This window comes from Podarcis raffonei, chromosome Z (genome assembly GCF_027172205.1).
Source record: "Podarcis raffonei isolate rPodRaf1 chromosome Z, rPodRaf1.pri, whole genome shotgun sequence".
NCBI classification, from domain to species: Eukaryota; Metazoa; Chordata; class Lepidosauria; order Squamata; family Lacertidae; genus Podarcis; species Podarcis raffonei.
Window position 1 is genome coordinate 39,293,986 of NC_070621.1, and position 17,386 is coordinate 39,311,371.

Below are 17,386 nucleotides of genomic sequence, written 5' to 3' on the forward strand. Positions count from 1 at the left end.
TAAACTCATGTGCTTGCCCATTCCTCAAACCAAAGATCCTGCTTCAAAAATACATGGTACCAGATATGGGGCAGGGGAAATAAGCTGGTTATTAAAACTGCAACAGGAAATGAAAGTTTTCCTCTGCCAGCCTTAGTATTTAGCAGCATTCACCACATGAATAGAGGCATCGCACACAGGAAGTTTGCCAGCACCTGCTCACAACTGGTCCACCTGCAGGATCCATTGTGGCAGATGTGGGTTCCAAGAAGTGTTTTCTTCTTCTTCTTCTTCTTCTTCTTCTTCTTCTTCTTCTTCTTCTTCTTCTTCTTCTTCTTCTTCTTCATTAAATGTCTATACTGCTCTCCATCCAAAGAGCGCAGGGCGGTTTGCAATATAAAACATACCATAATAACAAACAAAAATACACAGACCCAAACACAGTTTAAAAGACCACAGATTGTTAAATCAGCCAAAGACCTGGGAGGAAAAAGGAATGTCTTCACCTGGCACCTAAATATATGTAACGGAAGTGCCAAGCAAGCCTCCCTGGGGAGAGCATTGCACAAACAGGGAGCCACCACAGAAAAGACCCGTTCTCATGTTCCCACCTTCCAGACCTCTCATGGGGTAGTTCATATGGAGAAAGGCAGTCCTTGAAGTTTTGCGATTCTGAAATGTTTAAGGCTTTATAGGTAAAAGCCAACACTTTGAATTGGACATGGACACTAACTGGCAGCCAGTGCAGTCAGGCCAAGATTGGTGTTATATGTTTAAACCATCTTGCCTTGGTGAAAAATTGGGCTGCCAAATTCTGCACCAGCTGAAGTTTCCAACTATCTCCAAAGGCAACTCCACATATAACATGTTGCACTAATCTAACCTAGAGGTTACCAGAGCATAAAGAGCAGTAGTTAGGCTCTCCCTGTCCAGATAGGGGCACAGCTAGGCCACCAACCAAAGTTAATAGAAAGCATTCTACGCCATTGTGGCCACCAGAGCCTGATGAGACAGCAAATGATCCAGAAAGATTCTTAAGCTATGTACCTGCTCCCTCAGAGAAAGTGAAACCCCATCAAGAGAAGGCGACCTCCCAGCCATCTGGTCTAGGGAGCCACCCACTAACAGTGCCTCAGTCTTATCTGGATTGAGCTTTGGTTTGTTGGCTCTCATCCAGTCCATTACTGCATATCCATCGTCACACCTGAAGATGTAAAGGAGAAGTAGAGCTGTGTGTCATCAGCATATTGCTAACAATGTACTACAAAAACTCTGGATGTCCCTACTCAGCAGTTTCACATAGATGTTAAACAACATAGGGGACAAAATCAAACCCTGAGAAAGCCCATATTGAAAGCTCCATGGGACTGAACACTCCCCAAGCATTACCCTCTGGAAGTGAACATCCAAGGAGGACTGGGACCACCACAAAGTGGTACTACCTACCCCTAACTCAGGCAGCCACTCCAGAAAGATATCAAGGTCAATGGTATCAAAAGTCAAGAATTAACAGGGACACATGTCTCTCCTGACAGAGGTCATTATAAAGAACGACCAAAGCAGGTTCTGTCCCTAAAATCCAATTGAAATGCATCTATAAAATTGGCTTCATCCAACAGAGCCTGGATCTGGTCCATGACCACCTGCTTAAGAACCTTGCCAGAAATTGCTTAGATTTTCCAAATACAGGGAGGGTTTCCTAAGGAGTGGTCTTATCACTGCATCCTTCAAGCAAGCAGGAACCACCTCCTCTCACAAGAAAACATTAATCACCTCCCTGGCCCAGCCAGCTGTCTCCTCCCCGCTAGTTTTTATCAGCCAAGAGGGCAAAGGGTTCAGAACACAAGCGGTCGCTCTGACCGATCCAAGCACTATGTTTGTGTCCTTGGGCCTTACTGAAATTCATCCAACAGGACAAAGTAGTGCCACGTAGCCCCCTCTGCGTAACATCGGAGATAAGGTCTCACCAGATGCAAGTGATTTGGTCTTCAAAATGCTTTGTAAACAAGTTACAGTGAGCTACCATTGGTTTTGCTGCCTCCTTTGGGGCAGACCATCAATGGTCTCACTCTACCCAGAAAAGCTCTGCAGGGTGGCCAGAAGCCCGAGTTCCATGAGACTTCACAAGTGTCAGGAGGAGGCAGTGAGGCCTGGCAAGGCCTGCCACGACTGTAGGGAGGCCTAGCACAATCCAGTCCCTCAAGATTCGGGGCATGAGCATAGCCTAAGGCGGAGCAGGGACAGCTGCCCCCACCCCAATAAAGTAAATCAATAAAAAATACTTTACTAAGTTTCTGCCTCCACTAACATAAAGCCTGGCTATGCCCATATGGACCATAAAGAAGGCTGATCGCCGAAGAATTGATGCTTTTGAATTATGGTGCTTTTGAATTATAGGAGACTCTTGAGAGTCCCATGGACTGCAAGAAGATCAAACCTATCCATTCTTAAGGAAATCAGCCCTGAGTGCTCACTGGAAGGACAGATCCTGAAGCTGAGGCTCCAATACTTTGGCCACCTCATGAGAAGAGAAGACTCCCTGGAAAAGACCCTGATGTTGGGAAAGATGGAGGGCACAAGGAGAAGGGGACGGCAGAGGACGAGATGGCAGGACAGTGTTCTCGAAGCCACCAGCATGAGTTTGACAAAACTCCGGGAGGCAGTGCCTGGCGTGCTCTGGTCCAGGGGGTCACGAAGAGTCGGACACGACTAAACGACTAAACAACATGCCCATGAATGGAGGCACTAAAGTATGTCTTCTTTGCTGCCTTCATTGCCACCAAGTAGGCTTGATCACAAACCCTCAGAAAGTGTTCAATGCATCTGACCCTTCTTTGCTTTGTAGCTGGTGTTGCAGCTAGGAGATGCAGGTACAGGTCACAAGACTGCTGCTTCTCTCAGCTGCTAGGGCTGGCTTGCCTGATGGTGAAAGGCTCAACAGGTGCAAGGCCAGCAGGAGTGAGTGGGTAGCTGTGGGTAGTGAGAATATTTCTCCTCTTGCCCACCCCCCCGATTCTTGCCCAAAACAGCAGTCAGTCCCTTGGTTCCTTGGTTGCCTCACCACCCCTCACGGAACTGGCGCTGCTGTTGGAGTGACTACTGTAGCCAAAGCCACTGCGGGGCGCTCTTGGTTTACTCGCTGTTTTTGGAGAGCTAGAGTCTGAAGCGCGCACACCCACTGCCCCGCTCCTAGCTCCTGCCAGCACCAGGGGCTTTTGTGAGCGAGAGAAAGCTCGCCAAGGGGCTGGGGCTTGTGTGTTCTCGTGGGTTCCTGTTGCTGGAGCCTGGGAAAAGAGGCTGTGGAAGGTACAGCAATGCCTTGGAGAAACACTGAGTAGGCGTTTAGGTGCGCGGGGCTATGTGTGCGTGCAGGTGAAGTAGAAGTAGGGCCATCCCTAGCTTAGGGCTTATGCACACACACACCCCCCATTTCCAGGCAGAACTTTAACGCGCCTTGTCGGAGCGCTGGAAGACCCGCTCTTAAAATCTGAATAAGAGCAAACGTCAATGCGGGAGAAGGGGCGATTTGTCACCACCTGGGCAAGCATGTGCACTCTCCCTTTCTCGCTGGCTTGGAAAGTTGCTTTTTTCTTCCCCCTCTCCTGCGTTGTGGGCTTCTCCTCGCTGCTCTGATTGGCTCTCTCAATGCTCAGTGGGGATTGCTTCGGAGCAGGGGGGGGCGGATGGGGACAGGCGGAGATCGACCTAACCCAGTTGCGCCGACCTTTGCTTTGTTTGAAAGCTTTGCAATTCCAAAGGAACCAGGTTTATGCAATAGCATAAACCAGTCAATAGCAGAACCAGTCAAGCAGAGAGAAACGCGTGGCAGTTTCTGAGCGGAGCGTTGTGGGGAGGGAGGAAAAGACGCATCCGATTCCATTCATTTATTGGTGATTTGAGGGCACCATCCACTGGGCAGTTCTCGGGTCCTTCGAGGCGTTTGCGCAGGAGAATTTCCCAAGAACACACCTTTTCAGTGGAGGTTTTTATTAACTCACGGCACTTGGAAAAATAAATAAATCACCGCCTGTGCGATTCCACGTCCAACAACTGACCATTTCTGTATGGTGGTGGTGGTGGTGTGGTTTAGAGTGTTGGAATAGGATCAGGGTTCGAATTCCCACTCCGCCATGAAGCTTACGGGGTGACCTTAGGCTAGTCATTTCCTCTCAGCCCAAACACCTACCTTTGTGGGAAAAGGGAGCAATGCGCCATCTTGAGCTCAGGTGGAATAGAAACGCAACAAATAAATCTCTAAGGTGTGTTTAAAAAACACCTCCTTGTATACCATCATTAAAGTTCGTTTACAGAGCTCCAAAGGATTCTGGGGCGCTGCTCCCTGATATGGGGTTTACCCTATTCAGGACGTCTGGAGGTTTCGGCTGGATGATCTCCCGTATCACCCCAGACTATTAAATAAACTGCCATCATCGATGCTTTTTACAAAGCACACGTGCTCTCTGCCTGGGTAACACTGACCAGCCAGGTCTACTCGGAAGCAACCCTTCCTCGCTGCAATGAGGCGGGCTTCCTAGCCAGCGCGCTTGCTGAGGATAGCAGCCCCTTCATACCCTACGTTTCGGTTATGTACTTTGTTTTTAAAGCACAAATAAGAAAAAAGTTTCACTTCCCTATTGGAAATCGGGGACAAACGCTGAGCATCGGATCTCTTCGGGAGAGGAACTTGGGGGAGAGTCAGCCTCCTCGCTACCTGGGGTTTTGTTTTTGGATCCGCTGAATCAGTGGGCAAAGAGCAGTTTTGTGGCTGCAGAACTAGATCTCTCCTCCCCATCCGTATCCCCAGCAGCCTTGAACTAAAAGCAGCATGCGCGCGCGCACAGCATTTTAAATAACACATCTCTTTCTGCTTTCCCCATTCTGCTTTTCCTAAGCGTCAAAATTATGGACTATTCTCCGATTCTCCCCTGCAGTAGTCAGAAATATATTTCCTTTTTAAAAAATCATTACTGACGACTTGCGAGACAGGATTTAATGTTTATCAAAGGCTGTTTCATTTAACGTGATGTTGTATTTGCCATGTGAATTCATGGTTGTGATGCGAAAGCTAAGAACTGTTTAAAATGTTCCAGTTTGAATTTTCTTTTTTTTCTCCTTAGCCAATTTGGTCCTTTTCCAATCCAGCATGGAAACATGCAACTGGCATGTGATTAAATGTTCTTTTTAGTATGGTTTTTATTAACTATCTGTGGTATGGAGTGGTTGGAATTCAGGTGTCACTTGACAGCACCTTCCTATGCATTTCTATGCAGTTCAATGGGACTTACTCCCAGGTAAATTGCCATAGGATTACAGCCTAACCTATTTACTATTTCATGTCCCTGCTTTGTCAAGTGCACTTTACAGAAATGGTCCACAAAAGCCTGTGGCACAATGCATTTGCTAAATTTTAAAATCCCACCAGTATCTTTGCGACTTTATTAAAGAAGCAACAACGCAGTTCTAGCCCTGCCTACTCAGAAGTAAAGAAAGTTAACGGGGCTTGCTTCCACATAAGCGGGGCTAGGACTTCAGCCTTGAATGCTCATGTAAACATTTACAAATTGACTGCTTGTAGAGAAGATAGCAGTCACGTACTCGCTTATTCGGGGAGGGCATAATGGCTGTCAATTTCTAAGTTTTCCATTTAGAAGTAATGAAATAAGTAATGAAAACAGATTTTGGGAAGCAGGTCTGGTTTATTGTTTTACTCACAAATGGCAGGGATTTTTTATGTTATTTATAGAGAACGCAAGTGCTGCTTAAAATTTGAGTTAAATGCTGAGGTGAGGGCTGAGATTTGGAGATTTCAGAGCTCTCACTCTTCGAGGGACAACCTGCAAATTACTGTGGATTCCCCAAAACTGTTGAGGACTGTGTTGCTGGACAACTCCTGTAGTCCCTGCCTATTGGCCCTGGCTGGGATTCATGTGTCTAAATGTCCAACAATTTCTGGAGATCCACACAGACTAGCCACCACCAATCTAACCCAGCATAGTTTATTGCAAGAAGCAGTGGTTTTCCAGAGTCTCAGAGTGGTCTTTAGACTCCTTTTCCTAAGCAGAGATGTGAACAGGATGGACACAGTGGAATTCAGTGCCTCAGAATGTAGTGATGGTCACCAGCTTGGACTTCAAGAGTAGACAAACTCAGTGGGTAGAGCATGACTCTTAATCTCAGGGTTGTGAGTACAAACCCCATGTAGAGCAGAAGATTCCTGCATTGCAGGTAGTTGGACTAGATGATCCTTATGGTCCCTTCCAACTCCACAATTTTAAGATTCTATGGTTAAGGCTATCAAATACTAGTCATGAAGGCTATGTGCTACTGTCAAGGGGGCAAGGCAGTGAGAGTCTTGGATTGGTCCTGCTGCTGTGCCTGCACCATGCCAGCCACTCCACTGCCTGCTGCCTCTAGGCATGTAGCAATCTTCTTCACAGTGGCATTCTTGTGTCTGCCTTGTTTGCAAGGACCATGCAAATTTGCCAAAAATGACTCAGTATGTTGGTGGGGCTGTGGAGAAGGCAGGAGGCAAAGAAGAGGTGACTCTTCCCTGTTGTTTTCCTTGTATTAAAAAGCACCCATAAGTAACAACGGGAGAGGCACCATTCTCCCTCAGCGGTAAAATGTCTTGCACCTGCTGGAGGCTGTCAGTAACATGCAAGTGGAAAACGTACTGCAGGAATGCTGACCCCCCAACTCCACAATGTGCAACCAGTGAATTGAGAATTGGCACATCAAGAGAAACTTGCCATTACTTCATTGCAGAAGAGAATCTCTACATGTAAAGTGTTAAGCTGGGCCACTAAAACTGCATATGCATCACACCCAGTTGTTTTGGTATGCTTTATGCAAATAGGGAATCTATGACAGGACACTAGACATGTTTTGTATAGAAGCTGCTTGAGGTGTTGAATGGAATCACAGGATTCTAGAGTTGGAAGTGATCCTGAGGGTAATCTAGTTCAACCCCCTGCAATGCAGGAATCTCAGGTAAATCATATATAAAAAATGAGGTGTGTACCAAATTCTGGGAAACTGGCACTGAAATCAGAACTGCAGGTGGATTACGTTAATTCAGAAAGTACATTTATGTGACTCCATTCAAGTAAACAGTAAAATTGCTTGGAAATTTGTAATCTGTCAAATCCTGTAGTGTGAAGAAGTTTCCCCCCAGTCTTGATATAGAAGAGTAACTTGTTACAAACTCCGAAAGCTCTCAGGCTAGCTATCCAAGGTGAAAAACAGATGGAACAAGTCTGAGACCATCTTGTCTTCCGAGCCTTTTTGACTTGGCCTGGGAGAGAAGAGGACTGACTACAACTACAAAAACTGAGGCTGCTGAACACTCTTGGGCTGGGGTGTTTTTTTGGGATAGGGGTGTTGCTGTTGTTTTTTGTACTCTTATTTTACATCTTGTGATTTAGCTGAAATTGTTCAGCTTGGTTGTGTATTTTTTGATGTATTTTTATTGTCTATGACCACTTTTGCCATGTTGCAGTTATGTATTTTTTTCGGGTTGTAAGCAGTCTTGAATATGGAACTATAGAAAGGCGGCATACAATATTATGCACGCATATGTGTATATATGTGATTCATCTTGTGTCATGTATTATGGATAGATGTCAGCTACACAAGGTCTCACTGAAAACAATGGAAACTTAAATCCCACTGATTTCAATAGATAGTACCTATGCATTCTTAGAAATCTTTGCTATTGGTTCTTATTTTCAAATAAGTGTGCATCAGAATGCAACATCGATCATTATTAAGTTTTGATAAGACTGTATGCATATGCCCACAATTACAGTAGCAACACAGAATCAGAACAATTTAAATCAGACCAACTTAATACAGGTGCTAGGGCTTCTGCAGAGCTTGGACTTTCAACAACTTTAATGAACACCAGTGAACAGCTTATATCCCTAAAAATTCTTTTCTCTTGATGAGCTTGATAAATACAATTACAATTCGGGCAGGTAGGAGAATGGGGAGTGGGGAGGAGACACAAACTTATCTTCAGTTAAAGAAATGTTTACACCAATCATCATTGCATAACATCTCTACTTTAAATTATTAACCCAATTAGTGCTTTATTCACATTTTAAAAACTTGTACAATTTATTACAAATATAAAACAGTGCATTTTCCATACATTATCCCAATTCTGAGACAAAAACGCAAAAGACATGGAAAAAGCTTTAATTTTTATAAACATAACATTTGCACCATTCATACTCTTTTTTTATTTTCTCCTCTACCCTTGATTCAAAAAGATCAAACTTACAACATACTGTAGGTTTATTTTTATTCAAAAAGTTACTTGTCTCAAGACATAAATACAAATCAGAAAACAGTACAATTAGGACAATAGAATGTGGAGGACAACAGGTTAAGGTAAATATATAAAACATTTTTAGTTTGAAAACATAAAGCTGTAAGAACTGCTTTCACAAAGAAACACTCCTTCAAGAGTAAGAAAAAAATCAGCTTAAGTTTAAATCATATATACAGTCCTTTCAGCAGTTCTATTTAAATGCAGTGGTGTGGAGAAGGGGGAAATATAGGCAGTACGTTTTTAGACATGATAGTATGAAGCTAGGCAGATTGGCTCCGTGTGTTCATTAACCCATGATTTTTCAAAATAATTATGTCATCACGATACTTTAGAAAACCTATGGTTTATGGCTACCACAGCCCACAATTTGATTTTTTTGAGTGAATAAGAGGCCTTTTTAAAAATATTTGCTTATCTGAGGAAGTTATTGTATTGCAAGCATTTTAAGGCGCATGGAATGATTAGAAATTATATACCTCAAGAGCTGAGAGACAACTGACAAAAAATATACATATGTAATATAAGTTAACATTTCCTTTAAAGTGATGTGTAGCTGCCTAAGCCTTGCAGTGAGTTGATGTCAAAATGGCATAGATCCATGTTTTTATTTAGAATGGTTAAATTTAATTGTGAAAAAGTCATGAAATGAAATTTAAAGCTTAGCTTTCAAAGAATATTATGGGGGAAATTGATGAATTCTATTATCCAATTTAATTTACATACAGAGGAAATGTACTGTAACCTGTTAGAAGTATTAACCTGAAGACTGCTTGCAAAGACAGAGATAGATAAACCAATATAAAATACAAAATTAAAAATCATTTTTTAAAGCATGAGTTTTCATGCTCATCTATTTTTAAACATTGTTAAACTTTCAATATATTTCTGAAACCTCATAATTTTTAAGTTGGAATTTAAAAGTAAGAAAAAACTAAACAAACTGCGCAATTATAAAATCAGCACCAATTTATATATATATATATATATGTATGTATATTTATATATATATATTTATTTTATTTAGAATTTAGACCCCTATTCCCACACTCTAATAAGCTGTATATTTTTTGTTTAGATTTTTTTTTCTGCAAACATACTACAATAAGCTTCTTTATTTGGAGACAAAATACAGTGGCACTACTGGAAGGAATTTCACAACATTACATTTTTCTTAAAGGACAAGCAAACTCTCAGGGTCATAAATGGGTAAGCAGGATTGATCTCAGTGCTTTCTGGCAGTTTATGGTTTCTGAATATTTCATGAATATGCAATAAGCAAGTTTTGGGAGGCTTGGGCATTTTAGGTCCTAAAATAGCTTTTGAGTAAAACAATCAGCTTGTAAGTTTATTTCTCTCTATGATTATTGTAAGTTAACCAATGCTTCAGTTGACCAAAATTTATAGCATTTCGCTGAAAATGCTTCAAGTCCCTTCCAACAATTCAATAATTCTCTGAACCATCCCATCATTTCATCTCATAATTTCAACAGTAATCTAGAATAAGTCATGATTATTTGAATTCTATCAGAAAAATCATAAAGAGGAGGGCTTGAAAATGCACCAAGCCCCTATCCAACAGCTAGTGATTATTTACTATGATTTGGAAATAAACTAATATTACATAAATAAAATACTGGTTTGCCAACAGAAACTGTAGCTTATCCTCAAGTTGTTTACTTGTCCTTTATGTTTCAGGCAAACAAAACTGCCTCTTAAATGTACTGGATCTTGTAAGCACATCATTCTCCTTAGAGAAAAAATCTTATTTAGAATATCGCTGTATCTACCACATGTTTTTTATTTTAAAAATCTCTTCCACATTAGAAAACAACTTCAGCATGGTGTTATCGGTTGTACTGGAATTAAAACATTGATACCCCAAGAACCTAGAAGAGAGGGGGAAAATGTATGAAGTTGAGATCAGGTTGTAATTTTTTTTTCACCAGTGTCTACAGCAGTTAATATCTATAAACAGATAATACTTTTAGTGTATACACCAGCAGCGTGAAGCTGTCTGCCAGGCCTCTTATCATACAACATCCACTGAGAAAGGGGAGGCCTAAGTGTAGATGCTAAATTGCCTCTTGCCCTATCTGGGGAACTTTTTCTCAGTGCAAGCCAATCAGCGTGGAAAGAGAGAATGGGGTTGAGTTTGTGTGTACATTTTGGCCTTGGGACACTTTGGACGCTGGTCCCTTCTGCTTTGGGCATGCTCCCCCAACCCCTTTCCCCTGAGGGAGTTTAGCCTGAAGCAAGGAGTCCCACATCCCAGTAAATACTAAGTAGAAAATAGAGCATTGCAACTTTTTCTTTTCCTCATGATGAAATTGGGTTAGTGGTAATATATAAAGAACTGCAAATCCAGAAGGTAATGCAGCTTATTCATATTTAAGCTACAACATATTTCAGCTACATGCAGAAGAAATGTAATGCAAATGATTTCAGTTGGGTTGAGCACACCAAGACAATATTTAACATGAATCTGTAGAATACAGAAAGTAGGTCACTAGAAGTGAAGACTTTTCATTTTTCCAACTGTGGTTACATTAGAATTATTAGAACTGTACTAAAAAATATTTATGTTTAGAGAAAGCAAGGGTAAACTTTGAATCAACGTGCATTTCTTTATATACACATTTCCGTATCTACCAGTTGTTTCCCTTTCAGGTGCCTATGCTAGAAAAACAATGAAATAGAACTTATGGCTTGGAGGGGAAAGTTAAAAGAAGTCTAGTAAAGGTTATTGTTTCCTTCTGAAATTAAAAGCCAAAGTCTGTCTATTTCTAAAAACTATGTATTCACATTCAGGTAGGTAGCAGTGTTGGTCTGACACAGTCAAAATATATAAGAAAATTGTCCTGTAGCACCTTAGAGACCAACTAAGTTTGTTTTTGGTATAAGCTTTCGTGTGCATGCACACTTTTTCAGAAGCTGTATTTACAGCTACCACAAGACTTTTTGATCAAATAATTTAGTATCTACTGCCATCTTGTGGTGCAATTGATAAAATGCTGCTACTTTTCCAATTCAAGCAAAAGGAACTGACTGATTTACTCTAGGCCAGCATTCCTTGGTGCACCTTCCACTTTGGCACCAATCCGCTGTGATACCAATCCACCCCTGCTGCTGTTCCCTCAATCCTACCTATCCCCATGCTCCCCAGAATGGAAGGCAATGGAACTTTTGTAAGAGAGATGTACATTTGCCATACGCAGCAGGTTGCTGCTATCTTAAACCCCTCAAATGCATGGTGTTGATTTTAAGCAATGCATTTGGGGGACCCAAGATTACAGCTGCCTACCAAAAAATCACCACCAACCCAAGGAAAGAAAAAGGCAGGAAAGGAAGGGGGGGTCAGACTAGGGATGGGAAGAATATAATGAAATGAAAACAGACAGGACCAAGAATCACACATGTAGAAAAGACACTGAGTCAGAGGGTGCTCTTAAAGGTTTATGACTAGCCACCCCACCCCACCCCCAAAACACACATTGGTAGCTATTTTGTGGTCACAACCATGACAAAAAAGGACTACTCTTGACAAAAGTTTGACAACCTGGGTTCCGTGATGGGAAAAGAGGAGGATATAAATGCAAGAAAAGAAAGGAAGCTGGAAGGGCAAAAGGATGCTAATTTTAAGTGGATTGTGGTTTAGATTAAACACTGTAAAAATATGCCATTCATTATTAATTTTCCCATGATTGGATTCAAGAGCCTTTTAGCAGTCAGGGAGCAGCAGCTGGGGTATCTGTGTGACTAAACAGTTTACAGATCACCTTCAAAGGCTCTTCCCAACTCCTAATTACTTAACCTGACCTACTTATGAGTGAATGAAATACAAGTCAAATAGAGTAAATATAGAGCCCAATAACTACAGTGGTACCTTGGGATGCAAATGGGATCCGTTCCGGAGCCCCGTTCGCATCCCAAATAGAACATAAGACTGACAGCGCGTCTGCGCGTGTCGTGTTTTGCCGCTTCCGCGCATGATGTCATTTTGACCGTCTGCGCATGCGCGAGCGGCGAAACCCAAAAGTAACGCGCTCCATTACTTCCGGGTCGCCGCGGAGCGTAACCCGAAAATACTTATCCTGAAGCGTATTTATCCCGAGGTATGACTGTAACACAATTGTTTTTACATTGGGAAGATACTCTCTAGGAGAAAGGTTCTGTGGTGCTTAGTCTCTTATTTTTTATTGTAACTTTTGTTCTATTTTAATGGGTCCACATTTTCACTAGAGTAGTCAAAATTTGTGGTTCTGTGCCTCATCTCACCATGAGCTTCAGGGGCACTAGTACTGTAACTAGAGGTCAGGAACAATTCCCCTACTAGCTACAAACTCAGGAGGGAGGGGCAGCCCATTTCATGGCAACCTTCAGGCTCAACTGGGAGTACTTCTGGAATGAACGCAGAATTTATGTGCTAGCACCTTCCAAGCTCTGAGCCAAGTAGAAGGTCCTTACCACAGCTGCCAAGGAGGAAGTGATGTTTGCCCTGACAAACTAATTTGTAGATCATCAAATATTGCAATTAAATACATTACCCAGCTTGTCATATCACACTTACAGATTCATCCATGATTGAAGCAGGATCAAAGAAATCTGGCTTTAGCTCTGTTCTCTCTCTCCTGTTCTTTGATGGTGGCTGAAAAGCAAACCAAGTATCATCATATTTGGATGTTTATTTATGCAATTTGCTTAGACCATCTAAAATTAATACACATACTTCTACAAGTTTTATTTAAAATGTGTCAGCCAGTGAATAAAATCTAGAGATCTGTTAACATTTAATTTAGTTGACATACTAGGCAAAGAAATGGTGCATCCAGATTTAGTTCGCACAAAAGCAACATTTGCAGCCTAAAACCTGCTGTGGCAGAATCAGTGCAATGCTATAGCCATCTTATGAAGACAGATACAGCAGAGGAAAAGCTTTAAGATAGCAGTAATTGATTTTTCTTACTAAATCTATGTCCATGGTATCGAAATCCATGCCTTCATTGAGATCTTCAATGCGCCCTTCTGATGACATCATCACATCTTCCACAATTGGCTCCTCGTCATCCTCCATTAGACTTGTGCCACGTCGACTGATATTTAAATAGTAATACAGAATTTTAACTTAGTCGTGTAATACATATAACTTATATAAAAAATCCATTGGCATTTGCCATCAAGTTACTTACAGAAAGTAAGCACTGGCAATAAAAACTCGACTATTGGAAGCTCTCAAAAGTTTATCTCAAAAAAAAAAGTCACTCAGAGAATGAAACAACTTAAAAATGTAATAAATAAATGTGTGAACAATGCCTAGCCTTTCACCAATATGTATGTTTGAAACATAAATTAAGAACAATCTCAAAGATACAGTTTGCATCAAGACCCAACACTAGCAGTTTCTAAAGAGTAAGCGACTTCAGAAAGCATCAGATGAGCTAGTGCTTTGCCCTCCTTATATGCAGGCACATAATGCATCATTTTTAACTAACTATGAGAAGGGATTCAGCAACTCTTTTAAGATGATGGCTGCATTCAAAGGCTTGCACCACGTGAAATGACTGTCCAGGGTTCCAGCCAAAGACAAATATTCCTTGAGGGCAGTCCACATTGTATTCTCATTTGTCTTCCCATCTATATCCTGCTATGCCTCTGGAACTAGTGCAATTGCAATTCCTCCTTATCCCCCACCCCATCCCCTGGCAAGCTAGCTAGTACTGTTGATATAAATTTGTGTCCAATGTGGCAAACACTGCACCCCTTGCTTATCATTCAGGTACACAGGGCAGAATGAATGGGTTGAGAACAGCTGTTCCAAAAGAATGAAACATTTTAAACATTTGATGTTTACTGTGATTTTATGCAACCCAGTCAGATGGGTGGCATTAATAATAATAATATTTTGTTGTTGTTGTTGTTGTACTAGAAAATCCACCAATTTCAAAGGCACTTTGCTGTGTGGCATTGGGAAAGTTCATGTGAGAAACTTGAGACTAAACCCCCAAAGAAAGCTAGTTTCAGAGTTCTTTAGATCTTGGCCAGATGTATCAAGGCACAAGGACTACAATTAAGAGATAAATAATGTAAACCCAAGGACAAAACATACTAGCGAAGAATAAGCAACATTATATATAGGCAACTGTTGCTTGAGCTTACATGGCATGCTGCAGGTTGGTTCTCAGCTTCACGTAGTTCATGGCTGCTCTCTCCTGCTGCTGTCTCGCTACTTCTTCCTGCTGCCTTTGAGCTAACATCCATGTTACCTGCGTACTTGAAAGAAGAATAAACAAGATTTTAAAAGAAGGGCAGACCAAATATTTCAGTAGTAGCAGCAAAGCACAAAGGAGAGAAGTGTGTATATACTTGTAATCAAGTGGAGGTTGGTGGTGTTCAGGCTGCATTGGATAGACACCCATGTAGCTTTCTTCAGGCCGCAATCTTTTGGGCTCCCTCATGATGGTGGAAGTGAGCTGCGGCGTCTGCATCATGACAGGTGTGTGCATTGTCTGCTCCCTGTTCATCCACATGCTGTCGCTACTGCTGCTTTCCTCAGCTAAAGAGATAAAACAGCTTTAGAATTCAAAACCCTTAACTAAAACAACTAAACAAAACTGCAGTGATATAGGTCACATTTCTAAGAGTACAGTGCACTAATAAAACACCCTGGCAAGAAACTATCATTTTGTACAAAGCAAAGCAAACTGCTTTCACTTCAATGAGCACCTTTCTCAGATAGGGTACTTCCCTCAAGGATGCTTATTAATATATCTTATATATCTTGGGAGTCTCTTGCCCAGTCTTTGAGTCTTAACTGTCCTGAGGCACAGCTGCTTAAACTCTTCTGTGACTGGGTGCTTGCTATGGACTCCCCAGATGAGCCCCCGCTGCTTCCACTGTGATTGACATGTGTGAAGCCATTGGACCCAGAGCACACTCTTTAGGATGTAGAGAAAGCAGATGGGGTCTAGGTCCTTCCTGCAGCTGGTTTGCTACAGGGCTGCTCACCAAAACAATCTGCCAAATTCAGAGTAAAGGCCTGGTTAATCATGGGTGAGTGAGACAATCTGTGCTAGCCACTCCCAGCTTCTGACCTACCACTGTCCAATCCTGGATTGGCACAACTTCCCTGATGAATGCAGGGAAACCTCATTTCAGGAGGCTTTAGGTCATCAGGAACAAATGCCAGGGGACAGATTGATTGGCAGGAATAGGCCTACCACATTAGCTGCTCAACCCTTTGCTTTCTGTAGCTCTGAGCGCTTCCCTCCTTTGCCCCTGCCTCCCTCCAACAAGACTTCTGGGCTGGAAGCACTGTACTTGCTAGGCAGTGCTGCCTGTACTGGTTTCCTCCAAAAGAATAAGTCTTTGTCTTTTTCTTGAGTTCCTTTCTTCTTTTTTAAGTGTCCACCTTGTCAGTAACCCCAAGAAAGGAAAGACAAAGGAAGAAAAAGAGCTAGTGTGGTTGCACAGACCTGGCAGGAGACCTCAACACAAATAACAACAACATCTCATTCCCACTTAGTAGGCACGTTAGCTCTGCCTGACTACTGGAGCAACTCACCTGATGGTCCCCTCCTGTACTGCAGGAAAAAAGAATCAACAGGCATAGACTCAATGCAGAAAATCCAATTACCACTTCCTAAAATTATACGGCTCCAATTACCACTCCCTGAAATTATAAGGCTATCAGGAATATGGCATAGAGTCATTCATCCCCACCACCACTGATAGGTCATTTCCTGCCAACCCAGCCTTGCCTGCAAAACATGCATCTGCAAAACCACTTCAGCTCATAGAAATCCCTTTCTGGCCCTAACAAAAGTTTGCCCAAGGTCTGTCAGAAGTCACAGAAGAGCAACTATGGTTTCAGAAAACCACGAAGGGAGACAGGATCACACAAGTCAGTGGTTTGGAGTACAATAAATATGTTGTTCTCACTAAGACCAAATTAAGCTGAAAACTTTCTTATTTTATATAAGACAGCTGGGTCAGATCTTTGGAAACAGTGGGCTACAAATAGCTAAGGTTTTGTGAGAGAGGCCTTCACATTAAATGAAATCAGGAACTGTACTACAGTTTACATTTTAGCACTTCTCAAGTTGAAAGCCAAACATGCTGGAATGGAAAAATTAAAAATACAAACCTTCTGGTAGTTTCCGCTTCCCTGTAGCTGGTTTTGTTTTTTTGTTCCTTACTGTAGACCCTCGATTACTGATTCCACTAATGACTGACATAGTATCGTCATCACCTCCAGCTAGCAAAGAGTTCCTGTAAGACATGAGTGGAAGCCACACATCTTCTCTTCGGAGAGACATCTGAAAAGTCATGAACTTCTCCAGATATACGTACCTTTAAGAAGGAACAATAAATTATTACTAAAACACACTGGATATATATTTAACATAAGAATATCAAAAGTAATTGCACAGTTCTCTAAAGCTTTTAAATTCAAAGGTCTAAAGACAGAAATAGCATTTAAGCAGCAATTCTCCCTGCAATAACAAAACAGCTAGCAGCCATTTCCATGTATTGCTTTTGTCAACACAAACTCTAGCCATTCTTACATCTGCTCATTTTGTTTTTGGGTTATTATGTATTTTTGTGTTCTCATTTGGTATTTTTGTGTTATGAGCCACACTGTGATCTTTGGATCAAGGGTTGTATACAAATTTAATAATAATAATTGTAATATTAATTGTAATAATAATTCTGCACCCCACTAGCAGACTGCATCAAGTTAGAAAAGACTGTTGAGTTGGCCCTAATCTGGAATGTAATAGCAAACAGACCCATAGAGCTAGAATGGAATGGAATAGAATGTTGGCTCTGGAACTACTATCAAATTCTCCTCTGGAATTTTTGGTAAAAGCTATTCTTGTTCCATACATCATGGACAAGCTACATGTATATTTTGTCCTAATTCTAGTGTCTCAAACAGCAACAAGAAGACTTAGGCACTACGGCACAGTGCTAAAGTTTGTCCACCCACAACATTCTGAAACAATTCTATTTTAATTAATTAATTAATTAATTCCACATTAAGGCACAGCTATTCTCAGAGAAATATATTACAGA

At 41.6% G+C, this 17,386-nt stretch overlaps 1 protein-coding gene across 5 annotated transcripts in view; it reads right to left on the minus strand.

Annotated features, from left to right (window-relative positions):
* Positions 1 to 9,901: 9,901 nt before the first annotated feature.
* Positions 9,902 to 17,386, minus strand: part of STAG2 (stromal antigen 2) — a 60,983-nt gene continuing 53,498 nt past the window's right edge. For all 5 annotated transcript variants that reach the window (XM_053373256.1, XM_053373253.1, XM_053373255.1 and 2 more), the window contains 6 exons: positions 16,455 to 16,660; positions 14,675 to 14,864; positions 14,468 to 14,581; positions 13,278 to 13,404; positions 12,882 to 12,959; positions 9,902 to 10,200 (listed from right to left, as the gene is read on the minus strand). In XM_053373256.1, the coding sequence (XP_053229231.1) occupies positions 10,177 to 10,200; positions 12,882 to 12,959; positions 13,278 to 13,404; positions 14,468 to 14,581; positions 14,675 to 14,864; positions 16,455 to 16,660 (739 nt within the window). In that variant the 3' untranslated portion in view covers positions 9,902 to 10,176. The remainder of the gene's footprint in view (positions 10,201 to 12,881; positions 12,960 to 13,277; positions 13,405 to 14,467; positions 14,582 to 14,674; positions 14,865 to 16,454; positions 16,661 to 17,386) is intronic.